Source organism: Amphibalanus amphitrite, unplaced genomic scaffold (genome assembly GCF_019059575.1).
Source record: "Amphibalanus amphitrite isolate SeventyFive unplaced genomic scaffold, NRLGWU_Aamphi_draft 000408F_arrow, whole genome shotgun sequence".
Classification (NCBI taxonomy): domain Eukaryota; kingdom Metazoa; phylum Arthropoda; class Thecostraca; order Balanomorpha; family Balanidae; genus Amphibalanus; species Amphibalanus amphitrite.
The window spans coordinates 424627-443599 of NW_024881902.1; the positions used below are offsets into that span (position 1 = coordinate 424627).

General features: G+C 56.3%; 1 protein-coding gene across 6 annotated transcripts; it reads right to left on the minus strand.

The window, feature by feature from the left end:
* Nucleotides 1-12345: 12345 nt before the first annotated feature.
* On the minus strand, nucleotides 12346-17024 carry LOC122390776 (serine/threonine-protein kinase pim-3-like). Of its 6 annotated transcripts, none has more exons than XM_043384043.1 (5): nucleotides 16598-16777; nucleotides 14479-14642; nucleotides 13903-14266; nucleotides 12591-13557; nucleotides 12346-12553 (listed from the first exon to the last, which is right to left on the minus strand). In XM_043384043.1, exons 1-4 carry the CDS (start codon nucleotides 16680-16682, stop codon nucleotides 13190-13192), a joined length of 981 nt encoding a protein of 326 aa, XP_043239978.1. In that variant the 5' UTR covers nucleotides 16683-16777; the 3' UTR covers nucleotides 12346-12553; nucleotides 12591-13189. The 6 variants fall into 6 exon arrangements, with proteins under 6 accessions (XP_043239978.1, XP_043239977.1, XP_043239974.1 ...); XM_043384042.1 differs by having other exon boundaries at nucleotides 12346-12552; nucleotides 12587-13557; XM_043384039.1 differs by lacking the exon at nucleotides 16598-16777 and adding an exon at nucleotides 15106-15283.
* Nucleotides 17025-18973: the final 1949 nt, after the last annotated feature.

Here is an 18973-nt window from a genome sequence, read left to right on the forward strand (position 1 = left end):
TCGGAGGCTGAAGAGGACGAGCGCTGTGCCCAAAGCTCTGCATCATGCAGCAGCGAGTGATGCTGGCGGCCACACTCAGCACACAGGTTGCCCAAACACTCTCTGGCCATGTGCTCAGCGTCGAGGCATCTGAAGCACACTCTCCAGGATTTGACTAGCTTCCAGCGATCCTCCACTGTCATTTCAAGGAAGCGCTGACAGTGGTCGAGCTTATGGTGACCCTGCCCACACGCGCATTCACTATACGACCTCGATGGCGGCCGTGAAGGAGCTTTGCGCGTTTTGTGCGAATCACGCTGGGCATTAAAGTTGGTAGTCACCGAGAGGGTCGCTGGTGGTTCAACATCAGAACGTTCTCTATCCGGGCCCCTAGCAATCTCTCTTACCCGAATTTCCTGGTTCAAGAACATCAGGAAGTCATCAAAGTGGTGACTTGATCGCCTGGCCCACTCCAGACGCCAGTCCTCGGGAATCTTTTCCTTCGTCATGGGCAGCAGCAGGCTGGACAGGCTCTCTGAAGAGACTCCGAGCGTGCCGAGAGCTCTCGTGTGAGCGGACAAGTGATCAATGAATGATCGCATGGCTTTCAAGTCGCCCTGTCGAACTGAGGGCATGTTGAGCAGCTCCCTCAGAAGAGTCTCTCTTCGCACATCCTCGAGCTCGAATCGCTCCTTGAGAGCCGACACCGCCTGCACGTACCCGTCACCCGTGACTGGGATGCCCTGGATGGCCCTCAATGCCGCTCCGGCAAGATGCGACTTGAGGACCACGAATCTCTGAACGTTTGCATAGCCAGGGTTCTCGTGAACAGAAATCAAAAACAGTTCCCAGAACTCGGGCCATCTCATCACATCACCATCGAATGTGGGAATCGCCACGGTGAGTGCTGCCCTCAAATTGGCGCTACCAGCCGTGTTCTGTGACTCAGAGGCTCTGGATTGAGCTTCTTCAGCTCTCTCGAGACGAGCCAGGAGGCGAGAACCGAGGAAGGCCTCATCCTCCAGAGTCTGAACATGATTCGTCTCATCGGCTTGACCCTGTTTGTCCAGCTGGACCTGCAAGCCCTGCAACTCAGTTTGGATCTTCTCCACATGGTGGAGTTTTAGGGCAAGTTGGTCCGGGTCTAGTGCTTTCCGATCTCCCTCCCTGTAGGCTCGGAGATCGTTGCACGCTTTAGTAGCCTTTGTGCGCAGACGCGACCTAGCAGCCAGTAGCTCCTCCATGTTTGAGTGAAATGGGAACTAAATCAAAGTACAAAGTGGACTGTATGTTCAAAAACAAACTATCAATTTACCCAGTGGACTTAACAAAATTTAACAAAATTTAATACCGGTAGCCTTGGGGACTGTGTCCTCCACTGAATAAATGATCCGGCCCCGGTGGACTGTGTTGCGATTCCAAGTCGAATGTGTAGCGAATGAAACCCAAAACTCAGTTATAAATACACCAAGCGGATGTATTTTAATCAAAGTCCGGGCAAACCCAGCTCTAAACACCGGAGAAAACAGTGACCCTGCCGTCCGCGCTTCAGGGGTCGCCAATCGCAATAAACAGATGCGGCCACAGTGCCGACTCGATCCTTCAATGGGTACAAGTAAATACTCGAGATAGGCTCGAGCGCTACCCCGAAATTACCAACCCTTTAATAGGCTCACAGCCGTATAATTATGAGCGCCCGTACTTGGCACGCTAAATGGTTAATTTCAATACAGCACCATTAATAGCAGCAGACGATCAGCCCACAGACGTTCACATTTTAACTGCCGCATTAATGACGCTGTGTTTTGGTGGTCGGGACAAAATGGGTGTGGGGTGGAGGCTAGCCGACAGACGTAGTCTCCAATTTAGATTCTCGAACGCATACGCGCCGCGGGGAACGCCGACAGACTGCCCACAGACGAGCCTGCCAACGCCCCGCAAACGGATATAGATTCGAGAGCCCAACACACCCAGCCGCAGCAAGGACTGTTGCGCGACTGCCCTCCGCCGGCACGACACGACCCGACATCGCCTCACCACACGTGGTCAGCCGCCGACCAATCAGCACACGCAGGGCCGCGGCAATCGGCGGCGCCCTGACAAGTTAGGCTGTACCGCAATGCGGCGGCCCGCCGCGGCGGCCGGGCGGCGCGCAGGAGCGATAACCGGGGCCCAGCCGTTAACACAAGTTACAAACCAAAAGCAAACTAAGATACACTTTAAAGTTACATGAAAAATATTAATTCATTATGCAAACTTAACACCAGGAACGCCACGCGGCGGCACGTGGCCGTCCCAAATAGCCGCCGCCCGTCACCGCGCCATGTACTGGAAGCTAATTCTGTCGCATGCAGCGAGTGCCCCCTCCGGTCGGCAGCCCGTGTCGGCGGGCCGGCCGGCCTCTCCTGGGAACCAGGTGGGCACGGAGGGGCGCCCCGACAGCCCGGCTCGCGGTCGATGACTGTCTGATGACGTCAGCAGGAGGGCACCGGGCGCGATGACGGCAGCGGCCCGGTCATGACGCCGGTGCCTGCACGGCGCCACGTGGAGCGACCACGCGCCGCCGGCGATCCACGTGTCCCCCGTGGCAACGCCGGCCGGCGACCTGTCCAGTGTCCACAGCACCGTGCAATCTGACAGCGAATACGACACACTCTTTTCAGAGATACCTACCCGATATCAGACCTACCCGATATCGGTCAGCATCTGTGAAAGGTCTGCGGGCCGATCTAGTGCCGGGCAGTTGGCAAGCCGGGCGCCGGGCGATAGCTGCACGGCTGCGACTGCCATGCGTCCCTATTTTTAGAATTTTGCGGTCACAATGTGACTGTGAGAGCCCGTTACCGGCTGACAATCACCGCGGAACTAGCCAGCTACAGCGACCATAATTAGTAATGCTATTTCGGGAGCTGTGAAATGAAACCGGCAAGCGCCGCTCCGATGCGCTATTTTTGGGCATACCAAATCAAAACTGGAAGCAGCTCATATAGGTTCGTTGATAGCATACTGTATCGTGCGCCGGCAGCATGTATTTAATTATTATATGGCTGCAATACCACGTAATGACTAATGGGTAAAGTAACAAGTGCTCACCGCACTTAGTACAGGTAGGTACAGGTCTCGCGGGTTTTAGCGGTAGGTTTTGCACCTAGAAAATTTAGTGTACTTTAGGCTATATCTTCGTCGTCTTAAGCTTTTAAGTGTTGAAGATACGATCGACTTGCTGGGTAACAAGCCGGCCATGATCGTGTAAAATGGCTTCATCGTAGATCGATTAGTTTCTGAGATATAACCGGAAATGTAAAAGTGCAAAACCTACCGCTTAATCTCGCAAGAGCCGCACCTTCATTTGTAGACATAGCAAGTAGCCGCGAACCCTTCGAAGCTATCAACCTACTGAGTCCAACCAAAGCAAAGCAAGCAACGGGCGGGCAGGCGCCGGCTGTCCTGCCCTGACGCCTGCTCTCTGTGCCCTCCGCCCCGGACGGTCCCCGCCACGGCTGCCCAGCGCCGCTCCTCGTGCCAACGAGGCCGTATAACCGGATCAATAGGGGCCGACGGCGCTCTCCTCCCACGGCTGGTCGTCTCAGCTCGGAGCGGCCTCCTCGGCTCCGGTCAGCGCCTGACCCGGGTCGACCAACTCGACCAACTGCACCGGCCACCTGGCCTGCCGACCTTTCCGGCCGCGGCGCCGGAGAGCACGTGGGGCGCGGCGCGGCGCACCACGCCGGCCCGCCGCCGGGGCTAATGGCCCGAGGTTGTTGCCCCCGGGCCGGCCCGGTTACGTCGGCGCCCCGTGCTGGAGGGGACGCCCGGTACGACAGACGGCACCACTGCACGCGGAGGGAGCGCCGCGCCGCGCCACCGGGATACGGCGGCGAGACGGACCGGCGGCGAGCGACGAGCGCGGCCGTGTGTGCGTGTGTGCCGTCATGGGGTGCGACTGGTAATGCGTATAACGGGACCCAGCGCGCCGCGCCGGTAACGGCGAGCGGACAGGGACCGGCTGGGGTCGTGGGAGTCGGTACCGCGGTGACTGACTCGGGCACCGTGACGGGACGCAGACAACCCCTCCCCCTCCCCAGAAAACGGGATGAATGACGACGGACGACAAAATGCAGGATGGAATACGAGACATTAGCTGGATGTTGGATAAATAAAGCATTTCCTAGCAATAGAAGAATAAAAACATCCGCTAATTAAACGATGTTTAAATTAAACGATGCCTAACGAAAACAAACTTAACCAGATGAATGAGCGAACGTCTTACCTACACATTGTATAAGAGACCATGAATAGATCGATCGGATAGTTCGGAGTGAACTCTGGGTACATTGAAAACGTAATCGTGAAAAACAGGACACTCTAGCAGGGTAGTGCAGACTTGCTATTGGGACAATACAGCCACAACACGTTCCTGTTCAATGTATGTAAGGTTGTGATACGGCTGTTTGTTGACAACGTCAAATCGTTGGACGACCGGTTTACCTTTCAAACTTGATGCCAGTCAGGCCTATTAGTCAAATTAAAATACAATGGTAGGAGGGATAAATTAGCAACTGCATAACTGAGTATTATCCTTGTGCACGTCCATGATAGCCGAGCTCATGTCAGCGTGTTGCAGTTAATCTCTGCTCGCGGTTGACAGGTCTCGCCATACGAGAGGGACATGTGCTGGACGAGTGCCGTCAGCGGGCCACCTGCCATCGGCGTCCCAGTGACCCGCTCCGCCGGCTGACCCGCGCGGCTGGCTGACCCGCGCCGCCGGCTGACCCGCGCCGCGCCCCGGGGCCTGCCGCGGCCCTGTACCCTCAGTCATCGGTCGACTGTACGCCTAGCTCTACATCTAGAACTGGCCCTGTAGACCAGGCCCTATAGACCTGGCGGTGGGGATGGGGATGGGCGGTCGGATCGCCGGCCGCACGGCTGATCGCCGTCTGCAGGAGCGGCGTGGGCCGATCTGAGCGCGAGCCCGCTCCGGTTCGGGGAGATCACAGCGCCGGCGGCCTGTGTCGGCTTCATGGAGCGCCGCCTGACCCCTGATACGCCGCGATAAAACTGCACCAGCGCGGCGAACTGATACCCACAGGGCGCCGAAACATCAAAGGCGGTTCCAGGATCCGACGGACCTTGAGGAGCTCCGGTTAATTGGTACTATTACGAATTATCTAAATATTTTTATGGCGCTGCGGAGCCAAGTTCACCGGACTCAGGTGCATTAGTTGGGAGCAGATTGCTTCCTAAAATGGAAGAATTGCTGCCTAAGAACCAGACACTAAATGTTGCTCCGAAACTTTCCCGTTCGAAGAAACCATAAAGGGAACAATCAACTAGTGTCAATATATCTTAAACTGGCGTAAGTCTTAGCATCGTTTATTTGCACAGGCAGCAGGGTATAGGATAAAATAACGAGCTGATCAACTAGCTATACCTACAAGCTATACCTATGTAGTTCACAAGTAGGTATCCCTGAGGCCGAATACCATCAATTCGTATCTATATACAACCGGATAGCGGATGTCCGATATTCAGTTACCAGGATGTCCATTGTTCAGGTCAGGCTCAATGGCGAGCATACATACTATCTGCCCAGCGCGCTGGCGCCATGTTGCTCTTGGAGTCAGTCCGAGGTATTTGAGCACGGCTGCCCATCACCCGCGCTGAGCAGCCTCGCTCAAGGCTGAGAGATCCGTATCGCCGCCGACATCCACTGTGCGCCAATTTGGCAGCCTGCTCGCGCCGGCCAAGGCCCCGGGGGCGAGTGGGCCGCGGCGCAGCGCCAGTCACCGGGCAGACGGCGGCTGGAGGGGCGCCAGGGCCGATACTGAGCGGCCGCACGGCTGACCTCGCCCGGTGACCAGTCGGCGCGGCGGTCCCGACCGGGCTGCGGACCCGCCTCTGACTGGGTCACGGAGCCAGCTCACAGCACTGGGTCACCTGCTGACCCTCATAGCCGAGCTGCACGACCAAAACATGGCAACAATCGCAATATCGTCAGTGCCGGGCCGGCCTGGGGCAGCCACTGGGGCGGGGCGGCTGGCAGCGGGCTGCCGTGAAGCTGTTTATGGACGCCGAGCGGCCGCCGAAGGTCGCCGGCGGCCTCTCGGCGCGCCAGTGGCAGCGAGCGGCCCGGCCCGCTGAAGGCTGTGCCACATCCACCCACACCGCGCGGCGCTCCCGGGCCAGCAGCTCCCGGATTAGGCCCAAGGCTGCGGGGCCGCCGGCAGCGCCGGAGCGGGCCACCAGACGGCCGGCCCCTGCCCGCGGCCACGGGCACCCCCACCGTCACCGCCGGCGCGCGGCGCTCGTCCCGACCTGGTGAGCACAGGCCTCGGACAAACCACCGCACTGCCCGCGCTTGGCAAAACCGCTATGATTCCCTGTTCAGTCCAGTGGTAAGCTCTAAACGCTGGCGGATAACGGTTTCTCCTAGCGTGAAAGGGCATTCGCAAACGAGAACTACTTTCTAACAGCAACGTAAGCCTACGACCGTTGAAACACATATGTTTATCTAAGTTAAGAAAGAACGCAATACTACTGGAGCTTGCCGCATAATAAAACTTGGCAAAAGAAAGCGGTTGCAACAGCCGCTTCAATACAAGCCCTTCCGAGGCGCCCCTTTCTACGCTGCATCCGCGCTGGCTGCGACCTTTGGAGCTGCTCAACAAAACGGCGTCATTCTTGTGATGCGGCGTCTGCTGTTCTGGCAGTCATCACGGCGCTCGAAATGGGCTGGCCCGTGTGGTGGTGCATCCCCGGCCCTGGGTAGGTACTGCGCAGTGGTGTCAGCCGGGCCGGGCGACGTGTCGCCCTCAGTGCTCTCTGTCGAGTATGTGCACACAGGATCAGTGCAGGTGTATCCCCCGCCTCCGGTGAGGCCGCGCCGGCGCTGCGGTGAGGCCGCCGCCGGGCCGTGTACAGAGCGCGGATGGCGGGCCATCGGCCGGCCTCCGTCGGCCGCGCCGGGCGCCGGGGGTTCCCCGAGAGCCGCCCGAGTGACACCCACGAGCTATACGCACTACGCAGCATTAACGCTGGCCACGTTAGCCACGAGCGGCGGCCACGTCAGCCACGAGCGGCGGCCACGTCAGCCGCCGCCGGCAGGCCGTGCACCGTGTGCAGACACTGAACGGCACCTCACAGCCCACAGGGCTCGATCGGCGGTACGGCCCCAGGGGTGATGCGGGAGCCCCGATATCAATATCCCAGCCATGCGGTACATGGGCAACTAACCTCAACCTGGGAACGGAGAGCCAATGAGACTTGTGCTAGTCAACAAGTACGCAGAAAGGGGTACTTTAAGCTACCGCCTCTTGCATAAAAGAAAACAGATGCACAAGCGTGTGTGAAGACGTGACCAGTAAAGCGCACACACCTACTAATTGAGATTTAAGTTAAAGTACCCGCTTAAAACTCACCTGAGACAGGCCTGTGATCGCGTCCCGGGCTGGGCTGGGCCCATTGGTTCAGCTCCCGCCGACCTTGATGTTAGACTGAGTCTCCGCGGTGACCACCACAGAGTTACAGGTTTTTGCAGGTACCTGTACCTACTGGGCCTACGTGCCCACACTCCACAGCCAAATCCCAGTCCACAGGTCCGGAGCTCTCCTCGCTCCTTCCTCATTGAGTTTGATTTGAGCACTCAAGACACGGTCCCAACGTGTATGCCCACGGCCGATACCAGACCAGACCAGAGCACACGTCCTGACCCTGCACTCACGCACGCACACGCTGACCTTGACCTGCAGTCTGCACAGAGCTGGGCAGTGCGCGCCGCACCGGGACGGCGGGCCGCACTTCGTGAGACTAGGGGTGGCTCCACGACACGACACATCGAGCACGGCCAACCACGATTATTATTAAAACTTGATCCTCCATCACACTGCTTGAACACTTAAAAACAATTTGAATCCCGCAGGCCAGGCCATAACACCATTCAAGTCAACCTCCCCACACAATCGGATTTTATTGGCTACGCTAGACCACTACCAGGGGGGTACGCTCCGGCTGTTTAACATTACGAAAAGTGGTGACAGACGTTTGTGGAGGATTGTCGACGAACTCTTGTTCCGCGAGCAGCACTCACGCGCTAGCGGAAAATCCACCAATCAGCGCCCGGCAGTGCTCGACGCTGATTGGCCCGACGCTCGTGACGAAATTGCGGGGGACCGCAGTTATTCTCTATGGACTCGAATAGGCTTTTGGATTTCGGAGGGGTTTCTTTAAGATTATATGCTGTTTCGAGCTGTTTTCGAGTTGAAATATATTTCTTATGACTGTTAGCTATATAATGGCACCATAAAATCATGATTTTAATTAATATTACCGATGTAATATCGGCCGAAAAGACATGCTGTCTTGGCACGGACTGCCCTGCAGCTGATGTGGGGCCTCTAGTGCCAGCGTATGGTAATAATGGGCTGACGAAGGGTTATTGGAGACTCTTAGAGACCCACCAGGATTCAGTATAGGGTCATCAGAGGCCGGGAACATCCATCAGGGGTCTGAGTAGGCCTGCCATAGGGGCATGCATGACACATCATGGAACATGGGTCAATCTAGATCCATTAGGGGCTGTTGAAGTGCCATCATTGTTCAGCGTGGGCCCGCAATCACCTCTGATGGGCATATGCCGTGCCCCGATGGACTAACGCTGGCCCCCGATAAACCATCACCAGCCCCTGATAGGTCTACAAAGCCCCCTGCTGGGTCTAAATTGGTCACTGATATGCCCTAATGGGCCACTGAGAAACCCGTACAACATCCCCTGACTGCACCTGATGGACCAATGCCGTCCCCTCATGGGCCCACCAGGCACCACGGCTCTTGAATGGCCTCTTCAAGTCCCTGAAGCGCCTTTATTGGCCTAAATGGACCCCTGATTGGCTTATGTGGTCCCTAATGGTCCTATATGGCCCCATGAGCCCTCAACGTCCCTAGACAGCCTTACATTATATGCCACCGGTCCCTGGTAGGCCTGCACTGGACCCAATAGGCCTATACCGACCCATAAAGGGCCCATGTCGAGCCCTCATGGGCCTCCGATGACCACACGCCGGCATGTGTGGCCCCATCAGCAGTGGTCCGTCTATCCCATGTACTTACGGTCTTTTTGGCCGATGTGACACCGGTAGTATATAGAAATATCATGATTAAATGTCGTTATTATATAGTCAAAGGTCACGGAAAGAATATCCAAGCTCAAAAATGGTCTCAAACCCAACAAAAACTGATACAAATCCCCTTCAAAAGTCATAAGTCAATGAAACACCATAGGGGAATAGCTGCAGTCCCCCGCAATTTCGTCACGAGCATCGGGCCAATCAGCGTTGAGTATTGCCGAACGCCGATTGGTCGATTTCCGCTAGCTTGTAAATGCTGCTTGCGGATATAGTCTTGAACAAGTGAGGGTCGCGGCAACTAAATATTGCTTGTCACCACTTTTTCTTCGGGAGCGTTCTACCTGGTTTATATAGCCTTGACCACTACCAACCACGTGCGCGCCGCATGATCACGCCCGTATCAAGGATCAGTAAATAAATATCGGTCCTAATGGCAGTTTTGGCTCAGCTGATTATTATTTTCTTCTTTTTTAGTATAGGGACAAGGGAGACCAAAAGAGGGAGACGAGCAAGGCTATGTAAAAATGTAAACCAGCACAAGCAAGGGGGACAAGCAAGGGGATAAAACTTGGTTTACATGGCCTTGGGGACAAGCATTGTAGAGTTCAGTGGACAAGCGGGAAACGATTGTGAAATAAGCCCCCCAAAACAGTGGCGGCGGAAGGTATTTTGGGATGGGGGGGCACACCTGATCCTTCCCGGAACCTAGGGTACCCCCAGATCTAGTTTTCTCACCGGTTTTAGGCCACTTATTTTTCACCCCTTGGCCTTTACAACAAAAATTAAAAAAAAATAAAACATTTGCAAATAAGTGAGATATTTAGTCTCATCTGAGTCAAGAAACTACCTTTTTGGTAACCTGGAATAAACCACACATGAGCTGTCAAGTCAGGTACGGGGACCCGCAGTTGCTACTGTACAGCGACCCTGAGTAAATTGTCCCAGCACCCTCACAGGGAACAACGATAAGCCGTCAGAGGGCACGCACAGAAAACCTCAGCTGCTCTTGTGCAGGGACCGGCAGTCGATATCAATGATATCGGTTGTTACTGGACAGGACAGACGGCTAGAGTTGGGGTTCGTGTACAATAGCAACTGCGGGTCCCCGTACAGAGGGGGATTTTTTTACTTAAATAGGTATTGTCTTCCATTCAGCTTTTCTTTGAGGCCCACGGCCGCTAATATGGGGAGGACAAGCTGCCCCGACGGTTCCTGGCCCTTTGAAACTTTGTGGGGGCAGCGACCCCCACGGCCCCAGAGTTGTGGGGGCAGGCTGCCCCCATGCTGCCCCCCGGCTCACGCGCCTATGCCGGCTGGCGTCTGGCAGAGTCGCGGGGAAAGGCATGTGGCACGCTCAGACGCGCTTTCGTGACGTCCGTGCCGGGCCACTCGCGTTCCGTCCTACTCTTCCAGACTTCGGTTACCGGTAGCTCGTAGATAGCTCTGCTTGATTTCTGAGCATTATGTGTGGAGGGCGTTTGGTGGAAATAGTCCGTCACGGACTAGCTCGCCGGATAGCCCGTCATGAAAACGGCTATTATCAATCCAAATTACTCGCTATATCAACTTAATAAAAAGGTACTCAGCCAAACTGGCATATGTTCCTGACGTAGTATGGAAGTATTGTGGTACTTCGTCGTTAGGTTAGGTTAGGTTAGGTTAGGTTAGGTTAGGTTAGGTTAGGTTAGGTTAGGTTAGGTTAGGTTAGGTTAGGTTAGGTTAGGTTAGGTTAGGTTAGGTTAGGCTAGGTTAGGTTAGGTTAGGTTAGGTTAGGTTAGGTTAGGTTAGGTTAGGTTAGGCAATTTTGGGGGGGCAAAAAGATATGTTTGCCCCCCACCCTGGAAGATGGGGGGCGCCGTGCCCCCGCTGCCCCCCCGCTTCCGCCGCCACTGCCCCAAAAAATAATTGAGAAAATAGATTTAATGAAAAAACGTCAGAAATAGAAAGTCAGATTAATATGTTCAGAAGTTTCATTAAAAATGAGCATTTATGAATAATGAATATGTTATAAGCGAGTGATTACTGCCTAGGTGTAAGGTGTAACCAAGGTTATAGACCTGTAACATTTTATGTGGTCACCGAAGGAGCACCGCAGCTGATATTGTTGATGTGGACGTGGTAACACCTAATTTTAGTGGTTAACCCTTGCACATGATATCAACATTTGGTTATTGAAAGTTGGCAGATACCTTCAGTTGATTGCTACACTCCAATTTTTCGACGCCAAAATTAAGGCAGGTACTACAGAATACAGATGTATGAGCGTGGTATCAGCGGTGTAAGGAGTGGACTACGCCGCGCGGCGCGCCGTGCAGCTAAGCAGTGTAAGCACACATGGCACACCAGCCATGAGTCAATTGACGATTGCCGTTTGCCTATGACAATGTGCCTGCCGCCCGACATCATCATACTAATGATGGATCATTCTCGCAAGTCGCAATTACGTAACCCACAACTTTGAGCAATGTGTGGCGTGTGCTATTTGTGCTAATATTAGATCGACCGTCGCTACTGCAGCCCAAAGTGAGCGGTGTCGTTAGCTCTCGTCGGCTGACAGCCGTCGCCTGACTCCCCGTCCGTTACCTCGCGGCTTACCTAACCAGGGACAGGCCACCCGGACCTCTGTATTTGTCAGGGCCGCGCCGCCTCCCGTCGGAGCCCCCGACCGCGGCTGGGACGCCCGCGCCAGCTCCGGTCCGACGGCGACCGTTACCTGCCTCTGCGGCCAGCTATGGCGCAGTGGCGACAGCCAGCCGCGCAGCACACCGGACACCCAACAGACGCCGTCAACGCGTTTGGTGCGCCTACCTTGCAACATACAAAATCCATACAGTAGTTCCCAATGAATGGTTCACATGTGGTCGGAGAAAGTCAGTGTGCGAATGGCAGGCCGCGGTGTCGGCCCAATCGGTCCAGTTCGGCGGAACTGGTTCATGGTCAGAGGTCCGTTAGTGGCGTCCGCGCGCCGTGCAGCCGAGTAGCGGGTCGGCTCCACCCGCCGCTCGATGTTGACGGCGCGGCTAAGAGATCGGCACCGGTGCCATTGTGCTGGCCGATACGTGCAGAAACGGACCCACTCCGTCGAACGCATTGACTGTTGACGGGACCCGATTCCGCCCTTGGCCGCCTCCAACGAGGCGCTGTGCTGTGGTCAGTTTCCCGGTCCCACCAAGGCGCTGTGCTATGGTCAGTTCCCGGCTTTCGTTCGTGATCAGCCCGTCCGTCCATCCACGAAAACATTTGATAATACACGTACATTTATTTTTCACCGTTACTATATAAAAATAGGTCTTCTGGTAGCTGTCCGTATGTACATCACAAACACACGCACAAATTCGGCTATTGGTCACAGGCCCGGGCCATGACTTGGCCGGGCTTTATGCCCTTGAAAATTATGAAGACGCGAATTGACTGGGCAGCCGTCGATCGCGATGTCAGACGAGGCGGCGGCGCCGGGCCGACCGGCGCCGCCGCCGCAGGCCGGCTGCGAATTCCGCCGCAGGCCACGCGCGGCCTGACTTTGGGGGACATCTTTGGCATGCTAAAATCGGGCGACGCCCGCGGTCACGATTTAGAGGCGCGAATGGGCACCGGGTGCTCTGTCATGGCACAGGTTAGGAATCCGCGCTGCTTCGTCAGTGGTCGCAAACCGGCGGGCCTCGCAGAGCCCTGAGTCGCCAGCTGATATGTACAATACACAACAACGGCACTCTTCGCACATACCACACCACCTCGCACAATAATATAGAAATAAATATACACACGCACACACGAGATGACACTCTCTCGACGACCGGGTGAGCTGCGGCGACGGCCTGGGCGCCGCCTCTAGGAACATAATAAAACGATGGGGATGAGAGCGGCGCGGCCGGCGGCCGGCGATGGTATGTACACTGAGACATGGCGGCGCGGCCGCCGGCCGGAGGCCGTTAAAGCATTGGCAGGGCGGCCCACTGGACGGCCCGATGCGAGGATGATGCACGTTTAACGTCCGCGCGACGGCGGCGTGCCGCGCTGGGCCGACGCGGGCGCCGGACCGGCGGCGCCGCTACTGAGCTAGTTCACCGTCGGCTACCGACGCACGGCCGTCAAACGCTCTCCTGGCTCGAGGTGCTCTTGTCGGAGAAGCTGAGCGAGCCGGAGAGGCGGCGCGTGGGGATGTCGGTGGGCGGCGAGCTGGACAGCTGCGCCTCCATCCACGGGTGGCGCATCACCTCCTCGAGCGAGGGCCGGTCCTGCGGCCGGATGCAGAGGCAGCGCCGGATCAGGTCGCGCACCTCGGCCGATACGCCGCCGCGGAACGCCAGCTCGGCGCGGATGATCTGGTGGTCCTCCTCGAACGGGATGTTGCCGCACACCATGTCGTAGAGCAGGATGCCCAGCGACCAGGTGGTGGCGGGAACGCCGTGGTAGCAGCGCCGCTGCACCCACTCGGGCGGAGAGTAGACGCGGGTGCCTGCAAAGGCGGAGAGGGGACGTCAAACCACTGCCCAGTTGGTGCGTACCGACATGTGCTGGCCACATGCACTGGCCCCTCCCTCCCTCCCTGTCCTACCCTAACAGGCCGGCGGTCAGCCCAGTCACCGGAGCCGACACCGCTCCCCCCCTCCCCCCAACCGTCCCGTCGGGCCGGCCAGGCTCGGTCCCACGCCGGCGCTCAGACAGCTACTGGCGAAAGAAAAACGCCGCCTTGGCACACTTAGTTTTTGCCCCGGGCGCTGCAGCGCCAATGCGGAAACCACTAGCACGAAACTCGGCCAGCTCCGTGGCCGCTGTGCGGACGCCGCTCAGCCCAACTCACCGTCAAAGTCTGTGTAGAGATCCTCCTTGAGTCGCGCGCCCGAGCCGAAGTCGATCACCTTCAGCTCGCCGGTGCGCTGGTCGACCAGAATGTTCTCGTCCTTGATGTCGCGGTGCACCACGCCGGCCGCGTGGCAGGCCATCACGGTGCGCACCACCTGCTTGAAGAAGCTGCGCGCCACGTGCTCGTCCAGGGCGCCGCGGTCCGAGATGTAGTCGAACAGGTCGATGCAGTTGTCTGGGCGCTCCAGGATCAGGATGAAGCTGTCGTGGCGCTCGTAGTAGTCGAGGCAGCGCACCACGCCGGTGACGTTCTGCACCTCCTTCAGCAGCACCAGCTCCATGGGCACGCGCTGGTAGTTGAGCTGCCGGAGAAGGAGCGCGGCGGTCAGGCACGGCGGCACACGGAGCGGACATGGCAGACGGCGGACCGTTACTCGCCGGCAATCCCAGGCGGCTTTCACCACCGGCCGGCCGACGGCCGGCCCAACAGACTCAATCCAGGCAGACTTTCCCGGACCTAGCGCGCTTCATGGCGGCGGAGAGGGAGGGACAGACACCAGAACTCGCTACTCACCGTGCCCCAGTTGGTGACGGTCCGCTTCAGCACGTGCTTGATGGCGACCGGCAGCCGGTCGCGGTTGCGGATGCCGCTGTACACTGTGCCGAAGCCGCCCTTGCCCAGCACCTTGCCGACGGTGTAGGCCGTCTGGAAAGGCACCTGGTGGCGCTGGACTTGCTCTGCAAAGGACAGAGAAGATGGTCAGTTGACGGCAGCAGCACAGCCACAAGGCTTAGGCCCTGTGCGTTAGACGGCACAACTTGGTGGCCAAGGATCTGGCGGGGTAAAAGCAAGGAAGGGATCACATCCCAAACAAAACGGAAAATGGAATGCTATAGGCATGACAAAAGAGGATTGTTACCAAAAGTCTTGGGATAGGATGAGTGAGATAAATGTTCGAGCATTGAAAGTAAAATAATATGCAAGTCCGAAATTAATAAGTATAATGGCAAACAGCTTCTCGAATGCAAGACCGAATGCTGCTGTGAGCCACTGATGCCAGATGAGCTAACAGGCAATGCCAAAAGGCACCAGGGCAAAGTTCCAATGCCGTGAGCTGAGGTCGGCTCCGGATACGCCAAGTGCCGCGGCACTGGATAGAGCAGCGCGCCGCCAGCTGCGGGCCAAGTCCACTCCACTGACCTTTGGCCTGCATGGGCATCTTGCCGCACACTCCGGTCTGCACCTCCGTGTATATGTCCCACATATCTGTCGCACTGCACCGACTCGCTGTCTGGCTATGGCTCGCTGGCTCACGTCGGGGAGCTCGCGGCTGCACGTCCGCACCGACTCGCTGCTGGCTGACGACTGGCGCTCCGGCGGCGCCGGCCGCCGTACTAGCCGCGCCGCGTGACGTCAGCCGGGAATTCTGCGAGCGGCCGCTGACTGGGCACATCCGGCGCGGCGCGGCGGCCCCCGCCAAGACGCCGCGCCACCGGCCGCCAGAGGGCCGCGCCCGGCCGGCCAGCACGCGACACCAAGGCCGTCCCCGTCCCGGCTGCCCCGCGCTTACGTAAGGCGGCCAGCCCGCCGCCGGATTCCGGGAGCTGCGGCCTCTCCGGAGACGGGAACGGGCGACCCTGAGGCGGGTCACCGGGAGGCGGCCGGCGCGGGCTCTCCCACCCCCGCGCCGGCGCCGGCGACCCAGTGCCGGCCGACGGGCCGACCTCGTTTCCCAACCGGGCCGGCGCCGCAGCCCATGACGGCGGGCGGCCCGGCCCGGCCCGGCCCGGCCCGTGCCTGACACGGCGGCCCTTCCCTTCCTGGTCTCCGGTCCGGGGCCGCGGCCCCCGCAAGGTCGGAAATTCCGAGATACGGCCGACGGAGACTTGCATAACCGTCACCCGGCGGGGCGGGCCCTTACGTAAAACGCGCTCCGAGTGCGCACCCCGTCTAGGCGCCCTGCGTCTCGGGCCGCTCCGTCATAGTTCTCCGGCTGGGAGGGCACGCTCTGGTTGGATTATATTAGCACCATCTCCAGACTTGGCTGCGAGACTATGGCTGAACTACTGGCTGAACTCAGTAGGGATATCGCCCCTGCTCCCAAGACCACATTCGCCTTTAGAAACCGTTTGCGAAAACACCCAGATCCAGCACGGCATCCCGTCCGGCTAGGCAGCATACGGCACAGACAGAACCTTTACCTACAGCGAACGCTCATAAACCCATAGGCAAGGGATTTTCGTTCAAAACAGCCTCCTGAATTATCAGAGCGACCCAGCCTGGCTAACGTCAAAATTCGGAGATTATCGCGAGGAAATAGGAATCGGTATCCTAGAGGACAAACGCTCTTTGGCAGCGAGCAAAATGCTGTTCCATGCGTTCGCAATTCGGATTGTTTACGGTAGCGCTGTGAATATCTATAGGAATCTTGGAAATAGCCAGGATAACATTCTGATTATTCTTTACCTAATTGGAAAAATAAAGTCAGGCGGTATAAAAAGAGTTGCTCCGAGGTCTGGGTACTTTCAACTATGGAAAGGGAAATGCTACTGAAACACAATTAACTACATTTTTTATTGCGGGAGGAAACGGGAGACTGGGGAGATGCCATGCATTGGGTCACAGGTGACAGAAAACGCATACCTAAGAATGTACAAACGCACAAGGTGCAAACCAGGGAAGCTCCACTTACCGGCAGGCTTATCCAGACCCATCTTCCCGCAGTTCGGTAACGGTGGCATGCTGAACGGAATCTTATACGCCTTAGAGCTCAGCATACTCGAAACGCACTAAACTGGGTCGGATGGGAGCTTCGCTCAGCAGCTCGACCACGTGCGACCGGCGCCCACCAACTTCGAACGCCAACTGTCGTTCCCGGCCGGCTGCCCCGGTCGGCCGGCGCGGCGGGCGCGCGCGCCGAGCGACCTCGCCGGCTCGGCGGGCCGGCGCTACACAGCACGTTACACACTGTCTGCGCACGATTGGTCACATTCTGCCATCCTGAGGAGCCCAGTTAGTGCGAACCCATGTCGGATTTCGAGGTTGCGAAGTTAATTGCATCAGACTTGCACCAGTTTTTCGTATATTCAAGTTGAAACGGGCACTACTTTCTTTCGCACAGGAGCGTCAGGGGAGCTCACTGAGGCTGGGTGGCCATATTCGCCTAGGCTGGGCATTAATCCGCCAAACTGGAGGGCAGACGGAAACGGGCGCTAAAATAGAGATCAGTGATGACTGTTTCGAGTCTGTGCAATGTGCATCATTGTTCGTCCATATCCGATGTCATATTGAATAATGAATTAAGAGTTCGGAAACGGGGCGAGCTTGGCGAGCTGGGCGAGAACACGGTGGAATGGGTATGGGGTCAGGAATATGGAATGGATACGGATAACGGAAAAGTACAGGGTGTCCCATAAGTTCGTTCTCACCTTATAATTGCATGTAAAACAGAGTACATTGCGTTTTGATATGTTTATAATCCCTCAATGTGCTCCCCATTTCATAGGCAAACACATGAATACATGCTGCGACATGCCAACCGGCATGTTTGGCAGCGTAGCAGGCTTGAAGTTAGCCCAGACTGACTTGGCATGGGCCGTGAGCTCCTCAATGCTGGAACACCGCTTCGCTTCGACGAACCTCGATTTCAATATTCCCAACACATTTTTATGAAATTTGGATCCGATGAGTTGCCTGGGATGTGATCTTGCCACAGACGCCTATCACAGTCTCCTGGCACTGCTTCTAAGCTTTGCTTGACCTGTGCACTGATGCACTGTCTTGCTTGAAGATGGGCCTACGACCTCCCGGATGCCATTTTCTCCTAAAAAAATGTGGTCATACTTGCGGTTCGAGCTAAGCTAGAAAGCTGAAACTCCTCCTAGATCTTCTTGGAGAAGCATTCTGCGTCCCAAGACTGTTTCTGGAGTATCAATCGCAACGTGATCAGTGTCTGGACGCATATTACCCCACATTACCGTGACCCTGGCCTTTTGCATAGGAATAAAGCGGGATGACACAAAGGCCTTTTCCGTCGCCCATATGGGACCGTTTTGGGGTTTGGACGGGTGTTTTATCTCGAGCACGGACTAGGTAGTCCAGATGACCACATTGATGTCATCGGCCCTCCAGTTTTTTTAGCCTGAGGCATAACGAAACACATGTTTGGCCATTTTAAGACGTTTTTGACTGTTTTGAGCCCTCCGGTAAGTAGAACTTAAGTCACCTTGAGTTAGGTACCCTGAAATGATACTCTTCGACAGCTGGTAATGCATCCTGAAAGCATGTTTACCAACTTTCTAACGCTAAGACCTTTTTGACGGCCATTTTGGCGCCACACAGTTTTGGCCACATGGCTCACTCGTGAAAGCTGACAAAAAAAGAGCATAAACTTGCAGCGATTGACTCCCGACAAATCATCGGCGTCACTTGTTGACTGTGCGTCCAGTTAGCGACAGACATTGGCTACATACTGGATGGCCTCAATCACCCTCAGGCCTCAACCGTTGTGAATGGCCCAGTGCGGACTAAATACCGAGACGTTCCCGTATCGGAGACCTCTATGTTGCGGCGTAAGCCGTCTCCACAGGAAGTGAACTCTCTGGCAAAAAATATTTTGTCTAGACGAATTAGTTACCGTGGAGCACATTCACAGTTGCCATGGCAACCCCAAAAGCTCAGTTACAAAATAAATTAAGCGTGGCTTTAAATAAGAGAGCCTCTAAAAGAAAAATTTAGGTGAGAAGGAACTTATGGGACACCCTGTATGTAGGGTAGGTACTTACCTATAATGCAGAGTATATACAGTTAAATCGAGCCTCAATGTGGTCGAAACATGACTAAGTGGGCTCGAGGTCATAAAAGTCGAAAACAAACTTTATGCGAGACCAAGTGATATTACCTCAGTCCGGTAACAACTTCGAAAATAAAAAAGCGTGCCACTGGTTCGATAGGCTTGGTTTTCAAACGGCAACTCCCACCAGCTTTTGCTAGACACCATTGTTATTGACCTCGTTATTTGTCAGATTATGCATATGTAAGACCGCCTACATGTCATATCCGCATTGCA